At 38.0% G+C, this 19,686-nt stretch overlaps 1 protein-coding gene and 1 long non-coding RNA gene across 3 annotated transcripts; both read left to right on the top strand.

The window, feature by feature from the left end:
• The first annotated feature begins 5,519 nt into the window (after window positions 1-5,519).
• On the top strand, window positions 5,520-15,909 carry LOC135799231 (homeobox protein Nkx-2.1-like). Its single transcript, XM_065312246.1, is given in 7 exon segments — window positions 5,520-6,282; window positions 6,352-6,515; window positions 6,518-6,562; window positions 10,953-11,104; window positions 11,331-11,426; window positions 14,252-14,338; window positions 14,815-15,909. Coding segments are annotated over 7 exon segments (1,080 nt in total). The 5' UTR covers window positions 5,520-6,022; the 3' UTR covers window positions 15,091-15,909.
• Window positions 15,910-16,017: 108 nt separating this feature from the next.
• LOC135799252 (uncharacterized) lies at window positions 16,018-19,563 on the top strand. Of its 2 annotated transcripts, XR_010549956.1 has the most exons (3): window positions 16,018-16,246; window positions 18,843-18,942; window positions 19,153-19,563. It is a non-coding gene; the product is annotated as an uncharacterized lncRNA (long non-coding RNA). The 2 variants fall into 2 exon arrangements; XR_010549957.1 differs by lacking the exon at window positions 18,843-18,942.
• Window positions 19,564-19,686: the final 123 nt, after the last annotated feature.

Here is a 19,686-nt window from a genome sequence, read left to right as displayed (position 1 = left end):
TATTTGCAATTTTAATTAAAAAATTTGTAGTTTGAATAGCGACAAAACCAGACTTTGTTAGGGTTATTATAATCAAAAAACTTTATTTTAGAACTAAATTTTATTAAGATAAAGTATGTAGAATCGTATTTTCTTCTATATTTGGCAATAAAAAGTTGTAATTTCCAATTTTTATTTTTTGCTTAGGAAATGATATATAAAACGAATAAACCAGTTTTTCGCACTTATCTGGAAAATCATTACATATAAAGAAAAACGGTTTTCATATTCGTATGTAGAATTAAATTTTATATTATATAACATGTTAAAATTTTCAATTATCAACACTTATGTAATAATTAAAAATGGTCAGTAACTTAAAAACTAATTAAGATAGCGCAACCAAACTTGGATTAATGGATTCCTGGCATTGTTTTTCATCAATTTGGAAAGTTTGGGGAACATTGGAGGGGTAGTTTTATTTGATCAGTTTTGAATTTACCACCCATTTTTCGAAATATTGATGTTATCGGAAAACTGACTTCATATCTTTCATCTCCTTGGAAAACTCAATTAATTGACGTTTTCAATTTTCTTCTAGCTTAAAAAAAATTTTTTGGGTCCAAAAAGAGTTAAGTGTAACCTCTTGATCTTTTTGAGTGCTCTTTGGTCAACTTTGGAAAATGGAAAAACTAAATCTGCCATTTTATAGATCCATATCACGGCATGAAGAAAATGAAGAAAGTTCTTTTCTATCTTTATTAATTTCTGAGAAAATTGCGGTGGAAAATTTTTTAGGCATACTTTTAAATATAAAGTTTTTAAACATTATCTTCCCTGGAATTTCATACTAAGTATTATAGTGTTTTCTGTTTTTGTTTATCTCTTCTAGTTTCTGAGATAATGGATTTTTATGTCTCCATGTAAATACACGTTTTACTTATTGATATCCACAGAAAAAAAAAACCTAGTGTTATTAAGTGAAAAGTTGTTTAAATTTAATAATTAAGAGCCCCCTACACAATGGGGTAGTTTGTTTTTATTAATTAATTATGCTACTTAGGTACTCTTTAAAATGCCAAACATCGATTTAAAAGATATACGACAATAATTGAGAGTTACTGATGATGCGCTCAGGGCGAAACATGTTTATCTCAACCAAAATTGTAATTCAAAAATTACGTTAATTTACTCAATAAATGTATATATACAATAAATTAATTAAAAAATGGACTACGTATTCGACACGGTATTCGACATCGCAGAAAATATATTATGTCTTGATATGTTGGTTGCCTATAGTTGAAGTCTAACAAACTTTAAAATTCAAATATTCAACGAGTAACTAGGAGCTTTCGCCTAGTTACACAGTGTGAATATTACAATATGTATTACATTAATTCCAAAATTGAGTATTTGTTTTCTTTTTATTAATTCAAATATAGCTCAAGATTTTACCAGCAGTAGGTACCTATATACTTTTATTAATAACTTCTTTTGCCACCATTTTTTGCGTTATACCTATATTCCAATAAATATTATTTCGATATAAAAAACAAGCAAGGTATACCTATTTTCATGTTTTTGTAAAATCACGCTGCACTTGTGGTAACACACTATGAGACACTTGAAATTGAATTCGCTAGATAAATACTCGCACCATTCATTGAAACCGAAATCCTTCATCCATCTACCTGTTCGATTGTGTTCATCTTGTAAATTGCACCTATGTGATTCCTCACTAAACACAATTGTTACATAGTGAAATAAACCGCACGTAATTCCGTAATGCGTACTATCCGCATTCAGATGCATGCGGCGTGTAACTCCGAATGCGCGACCATTCATCCCGCATCACATCGAATTGGAATTGACATTGTGTATAAATATAACATTCACGCATCGTGTTCGTCCACAATTGATGAATGGATGGTGCCCTCCATTCGACAAAACCTGGAAGCAGGGATCGCATTTAAAACCGATAAATTCAATATTAATATCTGTGATCTTGTTGTGCTTTTGTTAATCACAATATGATTAGGAAAGGATATGCACACGATGCACACTAGAGAGCAAAATGCATTGAAGCAAAAGCTAAAGGTAACTCTAATTTAATTCTGGGAACTTATATTTACGTTTTTGGGGAGGAAAAAAATGCAAAATTGCAAAATGTATAAATGTTCAATTAGATTCAAATTTGGGGCGTTGGATATTTAATCACGATTATGCTTCGTTGTTTAGCGAAGTGATGGGCTGGGCGCAGTGGGGTTCGCTCATCTGTGTATTTGCCGAGCACTTGGCTCTGTTTTAGATGCTTTATTGCGAATCTCTAAGTCAATATTGAGGGGCGGCCGCGGTGCCACCCTCGCTGCTACCGGCGAGACTTGGCGTTCTGGCGTTGCGACTCTACTCTCCAAATTGATTTTCCCGGTTCGCGCTTTTACTCATCATAAAATCGCTTTGTTTCATCGTTTCAACGCATATTCCCACTGCAATCAGTCTTATTAAACATGAATTTCACACATGCGCAAAGTAGATAAATGCTGTAATTTAAAGTAATGCATGTCATGAAAAGATTTTCAATTTATAATCGCATTATTTTTAAGTAACGTGTAAATATATGCCTTATACTATTGAGACCCATTGAAGGTGATTGAAAGATGCTGTGAAGCGTGTGTTTTACTAGTACTTTGTCGACAGGTACTGTTTATTCTTGGCACTTGTCCGGCGCATCGCTCGGACTTGTACAATGTTGAATAACAATGGCTGTTTTCATTCGTAATACGTTTATTTACAAAACATTAATTTGTTATATCCGGCATATGAATAACACGCGGTGACCGATATCTTTTGTGCTCGCACAGATTACCAAGAGTGGAAATCCGTTCTGGATACTTTCGTCGGTCAAAGCTTAATCCCTTAAGTATCCTTTTTGTGTCTATTATTCATGATTAGAAGGAAGTAACACAATGTATTGAACATTTATAGAAAGTTATTCACTGAAAAAAAGTTATCTATGCAAACGTTTATTTTTTATGCTAACTTAAAATGGCATTCAATTAGGAATTTTGGCAAATATTAGGTATTATTTAGGTACTACTATTTATTGACTATTGAACTTGCTATTTAATATAAGTTTTTAATTTTTTATTAATGAATTATTGTGATCTGAACGTTTATTCAGAATTATGCAAAAGTACGATTACCTATCCTAAGGTTCAGGTATCGATAGGGGAAGGTAGCCCAAGTTGGACCAGCGCCTAAATTGGACCACCACGATATCCGCGGACTGTTGAAGTTTTTGCAATAATAGACAGGCCCCTTGTTTTACTCGTATTTAGGTATAAACAATTGATGCAACAATTTGAGTTAAAACTTGCCGCGTGTTTGCGTCGTGACAACAACTTCGTGTATCATTGATGATTATCAAATCTATTTCAACGACGTAAGTGCAAAAGCTGTCAAGCCGTTTAAGCGTTAGTTTTACCGATTATTATTATATCATCAGAAAGCTTATTTATTTATCTATAATTTATAGTAATATTTTAGATAGGTTAGATTGTCGTTGATCATTAGGTACATGAAAATTTTTCAAGTTGCCCAAGTTGGAAAGATACCTATCTATAGGTATCATTTTTTTGACCTCCTAGAAAAGCTTATTGACGAGCACAACTCTTCGAAATGATCCAGTGTATAAAATGCCGCTCTTTGGTTTATACAAAATGTGCTTGTGTTACTGCTAAAACTAAAATTTACTATTGTATCAATTGCCGTTAAAAAAGCATGGTCCAATTTAGGAAACCGGTTTCTTAATTTGGACCAAAAACACAATTTTTTTAAATTAAAATTTGAGGGATATAAATATAATTTTTACTTAAATCAAAAATATAATTTTGTAGGTAGGTACGCCTTGTGAGTTACTTTTCCGCTACTTAATTTTTATTGACAGTTCATATGTGGCTCCATAAATCATATAAAACCATAAAAAATATAAAAATGGTCCAAATATGGCTACTTTCCCCTATCTGATGTAGGTACCTAATATTAAAGATTTTGTTTTAAAAAGATAGATAATTATTATTAGGTACATTGAATGATAATAAAATAGTATTAAAATATTATATTAAGTGCTTCGACTTGTTTGACTGACGTCGCATGGCATTTCATACGATTTTGTGCTGCCTCATAGGCAAAGGCGCAGGCGCAAGCTCCGTGCCGTAGATAATGCCCTAGATAATGAATATTATTCACACCTTGACCGTCCTTATAGAAAGAACCACTTTTTTGTGTCTAAAAGGTTTAACTTATAAATAGAATGCGTTTCCATGTTAACCACATGTGCACATGGTTGTAAGTAGGAAATAAAATATAATAATTGTAATTACCTACATACTAATTACCTATTTACCTAGGTAGGTAGGTATTAACTTGTAATATTTACAGTATCTTTATTTTTCACTTTTGCGGTGCAAATTGAACTTAATTTTGTTTGTGGTTTTAAGGAGCTATAATGTGCTCTTGTAAACGTGTGACCTTTCACCTTGAATCTTGAATGGATCGCACTCAGAGGTGCAAAGTATACAAATAAAAGCGCGCGAGCGCAACAAGACATGTGAGTGGCGGAGCGGTCTTTAAGAGATGTGTGACATTTTTTCCTCGACTGTCGGCGCCGGGTAGCTTTTTGATTTAATATAATGGTGCTGGAAAATAATCAGAATGGCGCTCAATGCTGAGCGAGTGCGGCGCTCAAGAGCGGGATGAAAGAGACAGCATAATTTCTGTATAGATGGTCCATCATCATATCAGGTCGAGTAAGTGGAGCACCTCTCTAGTTCTCATCATCTCTGGAGCACCCTTTGGACTAACAACCTTTCATAGACCTGCTGATTGCTGCTGACCGACAGCTTATATAACCCTTTAGAGAACTTCGAGTATGTCATGAGTGTGCCTGGAGTGCATATCCTAGTGTTGGCGGCGGCACTCTTTTTCCAACTTTTCATCTCCACCTGCAAAATCAACTTGGGCTAGTTTTCAAGATCAGCTCCCGGATTGATTGATTTAGAAACTCATGCAGACGCTTGGTTTGACAGTTGACAATTGTTCTTTTGGTTGTCTTTTGTTTCGCGCGTGGGGTCAATTTGAGTGGTAGCGCCGATGTGGTCGGGTGGTGATAGTGGTGGACGAAATTGTTGTATCAATCAATCGATACGCTTACGGCGTGTAATGTGCGAAACTGCTCTTGGTCCCCACTCCGACGGGAGTTTAATAGGATCTACACCTATCAGGAGGAGCAACAAAATATCCCTTCAGTAATCGATGGAGCGTGGGAATAGCTTCCAAGACGGAGCGCGTGGCTAGAGGCGACTTGGAGTGGAATTCGAATGCGATTTTGGTCTTACGTCGCCTGCGCAGTTAGAGGCAACATTAGCTTGAAGGGGAGCGCTGTTTGTCCCACCGCGACCGGGCCCCTCCTTGCTGGCTTGCGGAGCGTGCGGCGCATTGGCGGATGCGCCGTTCGACACTCCCAGCGCGAGGAATCGAGTACCCAGAATGCAGTGGGTCTAGAGTGGAAGTGCCATGTACACTTTGAGGGCACTCTAAGAGCACGCTTAGGCAAGTTAAGCGCTCTTTGCAGCTAAAGAGTCTTACATCAAGAGTCCTCTAAAGAGTGCTATAGCTCGATCACTGATTTATTTATATAGTTAGTCAGTTTGTTTATTGAATTCGGATATCGAATCAACCGGAAGAACTCGGCGGCCACTTGTACTTCTTAAACGCGGAAACGGGAGATTGTGATCGAAAAACGAAAACGGAAAATTGCGTGTCGCGAGTGTGCTTCCAGATTCTCCAGGTTTTTGTGCGCCGAAAAAGTGAACAAACTCCAAAACTGTTTTCGCGCCTGTGAGTGTGTGTGAGTGTGTCTCTTTTGGAAGTCTGCGAATGCAAAATATCGTAATATTTAAACAAAGTGCATGTGGTGATATTAACTAGGCCGGGAATTGGCTGGATTGCCTAAGTTCGGCACAACAGGGTCCTGGAGCACATGTCTGGCGGTGGCAACTACGGGGAAGGTCCCGTGGTGCAGGACCGATCTGACTTGCATGGCCTGCTGCCCGAACTCAATGGAGTCGAGCTGGCTATGAGCCTCAGTCCAAAGCATCACCATCAGGGAGGTCAGCAAGTTCTAAGCCATCTACAGCAGTTGCATCACTCTACGCCGTTCAGCGTCACCGACATTCTCAGTCCCATTGAGGAAAGCTATCGCAAATTGGAATTGGCAGCGAATCCACCATCACCTTACAGGTAAACACCAAACACCCTATTTGCAACAGTCGGAAAATCATAATTCTGAAGTTCATTCTATGGCCATAGATCCACATCGAGTGGAAGCAGCATAAATTCACCAGGAGCCAGTGTTCTTCCTTCGTCGAGTACAACCAGCACGTGCGGGATGAACGGCGGATACCCTGTGATGGGCCAGTTTGGCAGTGGGCAATATTGCCCTGTGTCTGAAAACCTCGGTCTTGCGCCGCACTACTCCCCGGATGGTATCAAAGTTCAGCGACGGATCCACGCTTTGCCAGTGAGTTATTAATTTTCATAATTACGCCACATTTAAATTAATGAATTACAATGAACAATGGTAAAATGTGTTGATGATTTTCCATCGTTTTGTACTTCCGTGCTCAAGCTACTGTATTGTCATATATTGGTGGTGAAGTGGAAGGCAAACACATCTAACTCCGTATATTTACCAACTGTCAGTTACCTACTACTTTTAAATACCACGCGAGGACGAACAGCGTATATTTACAGACGCTGCACGTTTATTCCCGATAAATACTCATCGCCCCGATGATTTGCGTTACAACAAGCAAACACGCGTACCGCGCGCGTATTTGAACTAAAAGTGTTCATCTAATGGACTTTCTTGGTTGGTAGTTGCAGCGGTTATTATCTCACAGTCTTGCAATGCACAGAAAATTGCATTCTCAGATATTTCTAATCCTTAAAAGCTCATATTATTCTGTATGTGTATAAATTTAATTCTCTGTCAATGAAAATGAGTATATCTGTAATTTAATTGTTATTTATATCCCGATGACAACTTTGGGTGACGTTTGAATGACGCTCGTTTGTTCGCGCATTCGCTTGTTGTGATGTATTGACATAAAACAAACAAAAGAGAATTTAACGCAGTGCAAGAATAGGCCTCTAATACAACTGCGCGCGGTTTGTAACTGAATGGTATCTATTGTGCCCGGCGATTCGGGCGCCGATGGCTTCAGAATGAGCTGTGTGTAACCAAGTCGATGATGTCTGTGATGACGGAGCGAAAATTCATATTCAATTCATTTGCGTATCATATAGGTAGGTATAGATACAATGTTTAAATATTAATGATTGGCAAAAAAACTACCACACGCTATATTTTTGTATTGTACCTAAGTCGAAATCGGATTATACCTATCTATCTAAAAATCGATGTTAAGTCCTGACAGTTTTCATGCCCATCACCTTAGTCTATGAGCATGCATTCCATCCTCGGGAAAAGAAGAGAATGTCGACAGAATAAATATTTATTTTGGAAATGTCCCTCTGTGTATCTCACTCCGAGTGCATCGGTTGAGCTGTCCATTCCGTATTGATTCGATATATGCGTGCGTACGACTCATGCTGGATCTTAAATAAACAAGATTTCGTTTTTAGTGCATAAAATATGAATGCACAAATCGCGTCGCGCATCCCACGCGCAACACCTGAAATAATATCTCTCACATCAGCCCCTTCATAAAATGTAAAAATAAAATCAAAAATTTGAAATCAAAATTCACAAAAAAATGATGATGATGTGGAAATTGTTGTGCAAACTTGGATGATGGATGCTTGGAACATGTTCATAAATAATATAACGCCCTTATAACACGAATAAGACGACGGATATGCAAACAGCCGAATGATTGATTGCTGTTAAATCGTCTCTGCGTGCCGTCGGGGATTGGTTCAACACCCCCATGGCGCCCTAGGCGAACGGAGGCGCGTGATGCTTTAACATCCTAACAGAATTATGACAATGCGTCGGAGACACCCTCCTATCTATTCTGCATTGCCAGCCATTCAATGCGATGCGATGCAATGCGCGCATTAAACACGCCATGAAAGTGAAATTGGGTGTTTTGTCAGCGCTAATTGTGTGTTTTCGACTGTGTGCGCCCCGTAATTGCCGGTATACCATGCTGGGTTGTTGGGCGGATCGCATTTCGGTATCACACATCAGAGAAGAAGTGAGTCGTGGTTATATCTAACTTTGACTCACATAAGACCCGAGCGCGAATAGTTCTCACGGAGAACGTATCACGTTTCACTGCCTCGATAATACGAGAATGTGAGTCGGTTGTGGCGTATAAAGTGTGGCAAAGAATCGGATATGGATACATTATTTGGGGAAATGCTGCGCCATTCGGAATTGTCTAAATATTTGATGTGGGTGATCTTATTCCTCAGCTGGAGAGGTGTTTTATTGCAAAAATAGGTTGGGATATGCGGCGGAGTGTTTTGGGCTGCATATCTTCCGACGGATAACCTTAAACCTTTCAGGCTGAACCATTATCTTTATTTGATCGACGAAGTTTCTAACTCATGTACAAATAGTCATTGAATTTGATTATTATAAATTAATTTACATCAAACAACAAAAAACATCTAAATTCTTATTTATGTCCAATTTATAGCAATAAGATAGGGGAAGGTAGCCTAAGTTGGACCAGCGCCTAAGTTGGACCACCACGATATCCGCGGACTGTTGAAGTTTGTGCAAAAATAGACAGGCCCCTTGTTACTCGTATTTATTAACAATTAATGCAACTATTTGGGTTAACACTTGCCGCGTGTATGCGTCGTAACAACAACTTCGTGTATCATTGATTATCAAATCTATTATAACGACGTAAGTGCAAAAGCTGTCAAGCCGTTAAAACGTTAGTTTTACCGATTATTATTTTATCATCAGAAAACTTATTTATTTTTCTATAATTTATAGTATTAATTTTGAGAGGTTATGTTATATTAAGATTGTCGTTGATCATTAAATATAAATTCTTCAAGTTGCCCAAGTTGGACCCAAGACAGGCACCGGGGTTTTAACAGGGAAAACGTATATAAATTTTTGGACCTCCTAGAAAAGCTTGTGGACGAGCACAAATCTTCGAAATGATCCAGTGAATGAAATGCCGCATTTTGGTTTATACAAAATGTGCTTGTGTTACTGCAAAAATTAAAATTTACTATTGTGTCAGTTGCCGTTAAAAAAGCATGATCCAATTTAGGAAAACGCGCGGTCCAATTTAGGAAACCGGTTTCTTAATTTGGACCAAAAACACAATTCTTTAAAATTGAAATTTGAGGGATATAAATATAATTTTTACTAAAATCAAAAATATCATTTTGTTGGTAAGCCTTGTGAGTTACTTTTCCAATAGGTACTTAATTTTTATTGACAGTTTATATGTGGCCCTATAAATCCAAAAATATAAAAATGGTCCAAATATGGCTACTTTCCCCTACATTTCCCAAAAAGGAAGAATTATTGACATGACCTCCAAACGTTCTTAAATTGGCAAATACTTAATTATATATTGTAATATAACAAGGATAAAGGCAGTTAGGTAAATCCTTATTAGGTTACTGATCAGAATATTAAAATTCAAAAAAATACAGGAAACAGAATTTGAAATCAAATTTATTTTTTTCTGTTACGCTATGTGATGTTAGTTATTGTTTAATATAAAATTGTACATGTGCGTAATTGTTTTATGAAGTTATTATTTCGTGTCATTGGGTAGCCGAAGTTAGCAGATAGATGAGTAACAAGTCAATTTGCTTATGAAAGTTAAGTAATTACGAGGACAATATATTTAAATAAAGCCAAGAAAGTTGCTATAAACAAAAAAAATTAAGAAAACAATACAAAAAATGATAACTTTATAAACTTCTAGGATACCTACCTTAAGAAAAACAGAAGGAAAATTAATGTCGGAGTAAAACATGAAAAAATGGTAAAAAAATCTTGCGGGTAGGTTTAATTAAAATTAAATTAAAAAAATTGTGCCGGCAAACTATACACAATATAGGTAATTATCTATGTATACCTATATATAAATGAATTGCTGTTCGTTAGTCTCGCTAAAACTCGAGAACGGCTGAACGGATTTATCTTATCTTGGTCTTGAATTATTCGTGGAGGTCTAGGGAAGGTTTAAAAGGTGAGAAAATTTGAATAATTGCCGGGAAAATCCTCAAAACAGCATTTTTCAATTTCCCATACAAACGATAATATTTGACATTAGATTTGACAACCAACTAATATGTCAATCCATCCTGTCGCATTTCAGAGCACGGAAAAATGTATTACGATATTAGGTAGGTATATTGTGTTACGAGTTACGATATCTATGAGTGCATCCTTCTATCTTTGTGGCTACGTGCGCGAGAACTTTCTTTACTTTGGTGATCCTTTGTGATAGTGACATTCAAAGTAATGTGCTCTTTTTTGTGATAGTGACACTTTACTACTAAATGAGCGGGAAATTTTCTCACATTATTTATCGATGATGCAGTTCGAAGTCTGCCAGGTCAGCTAGTCTTCAATAAATAATAGGTAACATGGTTATAATATTTCAAGACCAAATATAAGTCCTATTTATTTTTATTTTTATTATTGATGTTGTCTATAAGTTGGTTTATAAATTATGCATTGTTTAACCAAGTTTAATCTCTTTTAAATTCGTTGAATTGCACTCAACACAAGCATAATATTAATTACAATCAACAATTCGCGCGTTTGTATATTTATGACTCCGCACAGATGCAATTCGTTGAAGTTGCGCTGAAATCTCCCACTGAAATCATTAAAATGCAATGCAAATGTGAAATGTGATGTAGTATTCTAAACTGGTAAATTTGTATCGTTACAGTATCCCGCTTGATGGGCAGCACGGCGGCGGGCAGCAACATGGGCCACGCCGGGATGCCAGGGCTGGGAGCGTGCGCCGTGCCCGACTCGAAGCCGATGCAATTTCCTCTGGCGCAGCGGCGGAAAAGGCGGGTGCTGTTCACGCAGGCACAGGTAAAACGTTGCGACTCGCCACGCCTAATGCCGAGAGACCCTATCGTGCCATCATGTTCGCTCATCTCCGCTCGTCCTTCTCTGATCCTTGCACGAAATCTCCTATAATCGTGGATTATTTTCCGACGGAACTGATTCCACAGTCAAAAAACTGCCAATTGCCTCAGTGATATAGTTTTACATTGTTTCTTGCACGCATTTGTACAACTTGATACGGTTCTTACAGGTGTACGAGTTGGAGCGGCGTTTCAAGCAACAAAAGTATCTCTCAGCACCCGAACGAGAACATTTAGCATCTTTAATTCATCTCACACCAACACAGGTTAGTTTAAAACACGTTTTGGTAATGATTTTGTTACTGGCGGCCATTTTGACATCGAGGCATTGTCATCGCTGGTGTTAGTTTTACTGTCGATTAATTCGTAACAATGGGCACACCCCACACCGCAAATTAAAGCATAACAATTTGTATAAAATGGTGCCCAGCGCGCTGCGATCAATTGCCACATTGCCGAGCTGCACACTCGAAAGGGGAGCTGCTCCTTCTCCATGTGCATCGCCGGCGATGATGTACCGCGATGATAAGATACATGGGGTGAAACACCCCGGGGCAGACCCGACACTCCAGCCAGTTAATACAAAGTAAATTACGGAAACCGGGACGTCGTGCGTAAAACTATACGCAAAGGTGGTTTGTGTGTGCACAACGAGGGGGCCGCCAGAAAGAAACGCAAGCGTTGCGTGTAAATACGCCGCCAACCGCCTCGTCAAAAGAAGCGTTCGCGTTCGATCCTGCAGGATCTCGAGTGGCTTGCATTGTATGCTGCTCCGGCGCTGGTATAAACCAGCTGTCGCCCGTGTCTTCAGCTCTAGCACAGACTCCATTTTCGATTGATAAACTTTCGTCGGCGCGCACAATGCGTGCGTCATTAATATTGACTGCATCATCCGTTTCAGCGACGAGTTGATGAGGAAATTACGCACAGAAAACTCAACGTCTTTAATCAGACCAACCTAAAATAAACTCACAGCTCAATAGCATCGAACTAGAATAATAATAATAAATAAACTTGTACCGGGCAGTTGCAGCTTCCTCCAGGTGTATAATACACAATTGTGCTGCAAAATGCACAAGTGATTGACAATGCATCAAACAATTTTCAATCTGTTGCATTCGCATTCAATATTTCATTGATAGATCATGGGAATATTGTAAATTATCGACGCAAAACCTTCACACTGTTTGCGGACGCGTTGTTTTTTCAAATATGGCGCCACATGTTTCTCGTTAGATATTTCTACTGCAACTTTGTGTCAGCGTGCATTATTGAATGTGTATTGACATTTTCTCTTGTATCTTGTATCTTACACTCGAGGCAACCCGGTCGTCAGGTGTGCGTTCTTATCTCGACATAATGAAAGACAAATACAATATCTTCTCATTATGCATGCGCAATTTACCTACGTGTAACGCATCCTCGGCCATATGCTGCTACCGTGAGTGGTTTTGCTTCTAACATGCGAATCGCCATTGTTAATTTAGCACTTAACATTTTATCCACAGCGTCGCTTGTTTATATTAACTGTGAATAACCGACGCGAATCGCATCTATTTAATTAACTGTGTTGCGGTGAAATTTCAATTTTACACATTCTATAAGTTTCCACTATATTTCTTCTTCATTTTCAGATTGAGTGTTAACATAACCTCAACTGTACTTATGTATAGTTATTTATTATTTTTTATGAATAATATATGAGCTTATAACGTGAATTAAAGATATATTAATTAAACAATGCTTTTTTGTGTGGTTTTGGGTGAAATAAAGCTCAACAGAAGATAAAAAAAACTTTACTGGCAGGGTAATAACAAGTTGCCAAGCAGAACTTTATAGAATTTGTCGGTAAATGTAAATTTAACATATTTTACTCGTTTCTACAATCATTCGTCCTTATATTGAGATTCATTGGTAACATAACCTCAACAGTATTGATGCTTTTTTATTCGTATATCTCACCATTGAAAAGGAAGAAAAAAACATAATTGTGGATGCTAATAAACAAGAATTTTCAAATTTGTGATAAAATTTTAATTTTACATATTGTACTTGTTTGGACAACATTTATTCTTCATTTTGAAATGGAGTGTTAACATATCCTCAACTATTATGTGCGATATACCTATAAGCTTATAAAATGAATTAAATATCTAACCATTGAAGAACACACTTTTTGTGTGGTTTTGTGTGGTTTAAGCCAGAAGAGAAGAGAAAAAACTAGTCGGGTTTAGTAATAACGAGTTGACTGGCAGGAATTTTCGATACGACGTCTTTTGTGCGTGCTCCTTGCTCGCTCCCATTCGTATGTGGAAGCACGGCCGCGATGAAAGGATGCATTGAAGTGAATAAACATCGCACCCACTCGGGGGTTCACTGAGGCGTGCGTTGCATCGGTTTGCTCACATTTGGCGGTCCATGATTGAGATTTGATGCGTTGTAAAAAAAGAATTTCAGCTCTTAATGATGATCTAATAAAGTGACCTTGCTAACGAGATATCATCATCAAAATATTATAAAAATACAGCTCGTGAACAAACAAATGCCACATAGGTACTAGAAGGGTTCGAAGGGATTATATTTCCTGCAAGCTATGGGGTTCTAAACGCACGCCGATTATCATAATCCCAGTTTAATAGAGTCATGGCTCACGGCTGATGCTGTCAAAAATTATTGACACAACACTAATATTATGATATTTCTTCTAATCATCAACTGTTCTGATCTGATCTAAATAAATATTTGTTTAAATTTGCATAACATGTTAAAGTTATCAAAATTGCGTTTACTCCGGATTAATTTTTAATAACGAAGGCAATCACAGCACACAATGCGCGCATTGCTCACGGATTAATTAATCATTTCGTTTAATGCTTGTTTATGCGCATTTGTCCACGCGTGTCGACTATATTGTGCCTGCGTCGAGCATCAAACTCATTGACAGAATTAATTCACATTTGATGATTTGGCAAATATTAATTGGAATTTAATTGTGCAATTACATTCAGCGCTCAGATTCGTATTTGTTTGTTAATTACACACCTCATATAAATTAATAATGTGCGTCATTTTTATGCTTTTCTTGTTGCAGGTTAAAATATGGTTCCAGAATCATCGATACAAGTGCAAACGTCAAGCGAAAGAGAAAGCGATGGCGGAGCAAAATCAACACAATCAGGTAAATAATATTAGTTATTAAGTTTGTTGTTAAATGTTTCTTTGAGCGCGTTATAAGTTGTTGTGTGTTGTATTGCAAGAGTATGGGCGTTATAAGGCCATTGAAAGTCGTGATGGACGTTAATTTACAACGTTAGAATAATAAATTGATAATTGCCCATTTAATTCCATCATTATTTATTAGCATCAACTTCAGACAACAACTTCCGCTCGTTCTATGCGTTGCGTATGTGTCAGCAGCGTAATCAAGTGCATCAGGAATGTTTAAAGAATGTTTCACGGTTTTAATTGAATTTCTATTTTGTTCTAATCGTTAGAAGAGCTTTTACTTCAAGTTTAATAAAAATACTGTCTTAAAACATGCATCAAAACAAAATGATAGATTGGTTGCATAAAATTAATGTTTTAACACGAATAACACTTGCGCCATCTGTTCTCAATGAAGTTTTATAAGCAAAATTGACATTTTTCTTTCAGAGTTCTAGTTCACCTCGTCGTGTAGCTGTCCCAGTCCTTGTCAAAGACGGCAAACCCTGTTCGGGTGGTTCGGGCAGCGCCTCCGGAAATCAATCCTCAGCATCGGCAGTATCAGCTTCGGAGGTGAGCCGCAGCCAGCAGAGCGGCGTGTGCCAGTCGCAGCAGCAGGCGCAGTGCATGTCCAACGGCGGGCTGGCGATGGCCTACCGCCAGCAGGCAGGCAACTACCAGCAGCAGTGCGGGACATACCTGCCGCTTCAGGCGAGGGCATGGTAGTAACGCGGAACGCAAACACCCGCGGCAACCGAGGGAGTTTGTATGTACATACGCACATCACGTACACACACAACTACACAGTTAGGTGTATCGTATAGTTTTCCAACACAATCCGTAGGTAATACGACCCATTACACCCCAATATAGACATTAGAGAAATATTTGTGTCGTACTTTGCAATACTGCAATATTATTTGGTTTCATTTTCTAAGCAGACAAATAATAACACTAATGTAATCTAATCATATATAATTTTGCGATAGTGGGTGATTTTTAATTCAATGTATCACTATGTCAGATGTAGGTGCATCAAAAAACTAGCAAATAACATAAAATATTAATAAATAAATTGAAATTTAAAATAAATACGAAACAAAGCAATATACAAAAATAAAACATAATTAAGTAAATACACTTAAATTAAAATTTACTTTTCTGCTTAACAAAATACTTCCGATTGTAAGCGTTTGAAACGATTGTAAATATGACTAATTAAACACAGACGATGTTGATGTAAAATGACATTGTCAATGTAAATATGCTAGCTCATAGTGAACAAAAATTATATAGTTAAGCGATGTGGCGTCTCTCATTTGCATTCCAGCATTCTCGATTCACGATGTATCATAAAAACATATGTATTTAATATGCGTACGCGAAATTTATTATAATACGATTAACAGACTAACATTTAGGTGAATTTGTAATCAATTGTGTGTATAGATATGAGTATCTCATAAAAATGTTTATTGAAATGAATAATTATGTATTGTAAACAGTGGATTAAGGATTAAATAATGTTAAAGTATTTAAAACAAAACCAAATGGAATTTTTTGTCATTACCTCACTTTTATACAGTAGTGCCAACCAAATTACAGTTACAGAGTAGTTAACAACTGATGTTTAGCAGGGAAACAAACCTCTAACCTCAAAATATTATAAACGTGTTCATTTTGTGTTGTAAAGTTTTCATGTTTAGAGAAGTTTTTCAGCAAATGGGTAATGTAAAACCAATCACAAACTAAAAATCTCTTAAACATAACAAAACAAAAGAAGAAAAAACGTCTGTATTGCGCTGCAAACACTCATAACCTTACTACTCAGTGTATATTGATGGTGTAGTTGCAGGTGTTTGTAAAACTGGCACTGCTAAAGGTAAGTCGCAGATTTGAATTTAATTCAATTTCATGCTATAGAATTTCGATTGTTGGCGTTTGATGGTGTTTCGCCGGCGCTTGGCCTGCACGGGTCATCCCGAAATTGGACATAAGGCTTAGTGTCACTCGCAGGAGTTGACAAAAGTCCTTCCTTCACGGCCATTATACGCGCCTCTCAGACGCTATCGCGGGCGCTGCCTGCATGCGTGCATGTGGGTTAGCTTCGGCGCTTCGGGGACGATGCCGCGGTGCGCGGTGGTGATTGTTTGCCTGCCCCCGACAACTGTGAAATCTCCATTATGCGCCACGTAAATATCCTGCTATTGTGTGCGTCGGGTGTGTGCCTTCCACGCTTCTATTCATGCCACGCATCTAGTCGTTGCGCCGCATTCACGGTCTGCGAATAAAGATGAGTATCGCGGGTTAGTTCATGGAATAATATTATTTTTTGCCGGCAGTGGGACGCTGCATATTTGCATATTAAAAAATAGAATTTCGCACGCACTAAAAATTGGTAGCATATAAATTCAGCACGTTGGGAGGTAAAGTTTAGTGGGTTTTCACATTTGAGAGAAATAACAGTGATAAAATCATAACTTTTAAGTACCATGTCAATTGGCCATAATTCTGTTGTGGAATTTATCTTGATTCATTCATAACCTGCCTTGTTGAAGAGTTACGAAACGCCATCGTCCAGGCCTCGACACCTTGGTTTTAACTCAACCCAACAAATGATGCGAGATGCCTTTCTGCTTTGTGCCACCCAATGGGCGATTTTAAGTGAGCCACCCACAACGCAGTGACGTCTTGTGACTTGTCCTACCCTTGCATGACTTGTACCTTCCACCACAATTGACTATCGGATGGACGCTAGGTTTCTGGCGTCCGGAACACAATAGTTGTCACCGGCGCTGACAGGTCTTGAGATACGAGCGACGTGTTTGTGTTTGATCTGCTGGGCGAACGGCGATTATGTGCACTTTATTAAAAGGCGCCATTGTTCGCGGCGTCACGAGAACAAAGCGCAAGTCAAAACAAGTCCGCAGGCCCCGAAGGTGTGGGTTTTGTTTAATCCTTTTAATAAATACCAGAGACGAAGGCGACGCTGACCTGCTGACCACCGCCCGGATTATAATTGAGATGAAATATTTACATTCGTGAAGACTTTTCAATCACCACGGATTATTACATCAACAACAACGGCGCGAGTAATTATCTTGATGGCTTTTAATTGTTAAGGTGCTGCGCGCCTCGAGCAAGGCGAAGTTATGTCACTGGGCACGCTGCTTGACGATCTAACTGGACCTTATAAAACAACATCAAGCACCATGACTGGTCACAATCGATATTATTTTTTTCTTTCAAAAGGAAAAGCAAACAGAAAGTTTTTGAGTACTGCGTGCGTGCACTGCAGGCACATAATTCACACGAGCGTCTAGGCTGACCGGGAGGAATTTCTCAATCTCATTAATTATTTTTTTCACTTGAAGAGGTTTTAAAAACATCATTTAAATAACAATATTAACGCACGAATGAAACGTTAAAGAGCAAGGTTCTGCTCTCCGGTGATTAGCCTACAATTAAATCGATGATGATTTAAAGAGAAATCATGATTTCATAAGAATGAAACTCAATTCAAGAGCAAATTTGTCCATTGAGATATTTTAATTGAACGTAATTTCTATAGTTGTCAAATGTTGCCTTTTTAAATAACGATCGAATGTATTTTAAATCATTCAAAAATTCCATCCGCACGCTATCAAAATATTATCCTTCCTGTCAATAGTGGTGTGCACATCGTTATTGTTATTTTTAACTGGGCAAATATTAATTTACGTTTTAAGCCCTTTCCGGAGCTAATTGTTTGTGCGTTTTCGGTGGGCGCTCGGCACTAATCTGTTTTTATTACTTTCGCTCGTGAAAGTTGGTTTGGGGCGCTCGGCATCAGGTAACAGTAAGCCACGGCGCAAATCGGCCGTACGGCGGCCCATTATATTGTTAAGGGATTACCGGCTGTGTGCGCATCGGAGGGAACAAATCGCTCCGGCGCTCCCTGAATTGTTTCAATATATGTGGCGGCTCCTCACTTCACATCGGCATCATCAACACTGGCTTAAGTTCTTACGACGTATATTAGTCACGTGTGACGTTCAACTAAATGAAAATGATTTTCAATCTTGTTTGACGGTTGATTTAACGAGTTTCTAAGTCAGGAAAGGAATAATTTTCAAGTCACAAGACAAAATCATAGATTTTTTTTGGAAGTTTCGAGCAAGAACATTGCCAGATTTACAATTATTTGCAAAAAAGCTTTTTTCTTAATGATTTCAAATGGCGACTAATTAAATTTTGCATTCGTGACATTCTGGTGCAAACAACAAGATAATATTTATTAGAAACATCTGTTTGAAAGTTTACATAACTAATCTTGCATAAAAACCTCGTCCGACTTGACATTTTGACAAATACACGATGACCATGTAACAATTGATCAATGGTTAAGTGTTTTAATCGAATTGCAACACAAAAATAACACGAGATGTTGTGACAAAGCAAGTGAAGGCTTCCGGTGCATTATTTCGAAATTGTTGCAGAAAAGCGCTGAGCTGCAGGAAATTCCGGAAACCCGACGCTAATAGGAAGTGACTCGGCACGTAGCGCCGACAGGCTACCGGCAAACACACAACAATAGACGTGAGGGCGTATTCATAATGCCACCAGAACGCACCCCTTCCGCATTTTCCTGTCTAGTGTCCCCTTTGGTATATTCTCGCACGCAAACAGCTTCTTGAGAGATGCAGCATCACTCCCATGAATATTAAATTATCCGCGCTTTTTTAGTATAAAATATATATTTATTACTTACTGAAATATTTGAGTTAATTTTGATTTGTATGTTGGTAGTGTAGGCGGATGTGGATGGAACTGCGAGTGGAACTTCGATGTCGAAGGAGCGGAATGTAATAATCGACAGGATCGGCAACAGCAAACGCCACTTGACCCCAGACCCCCGTGCGCCACGTCCTAGCTACGGGCCGCGGCGATGATGGTTACTTAGCAACTATTAATCACATTCTATCGTTAGCATCGGCTTACAGCCGGGATATTATAACCCGATATGCAGCGGGATGAATCGTTTTATGTTTTCCCTGCGGCCCTGCGATTACATATCGTGCTTCTTCTATGGTGTGCTGAATTTTATTGCTTTCACCCCTGGTAACCTACCTGGCTGTATGCATATCTTGAATAATACAAGTACCTAAGCTAGCTTAATATTGCATAGAGAATAATCATAAAGAAAAAAGCACAACTTAAGTCGTAATAATAATATTTTTCTAATAATTTTTTCTATATCCAATTAGTTATTTGGCTAATCTTGGCAAAGACAAATCCAAAAACCCAAGTTTTTTTCAAAGAACTAAATAGCAATTACAAAGA

Source organism: Atheta coriaria, unplaced genomic scaffold (assembly GCF_025399875.1).
Source record: "Atheta coriaria isolate IRGN ID8LTWV9N9 unplaced genomic scaffold, Caltech_Dcor_3.1 hic_scaffold_9_pilon, whole genome shotgun sequence".
NCBI lineage: Eukaryota > Metazoa > Arthropoda > Insecta > Coleoptera > Staphylinidae > Dalotia > Dalotia coriaria.
The sequence above is the reverse complement of the archived record's forward strand: the minus strand, read 5'-3'. Positions and strand labels throughout refer to the sequence as shown.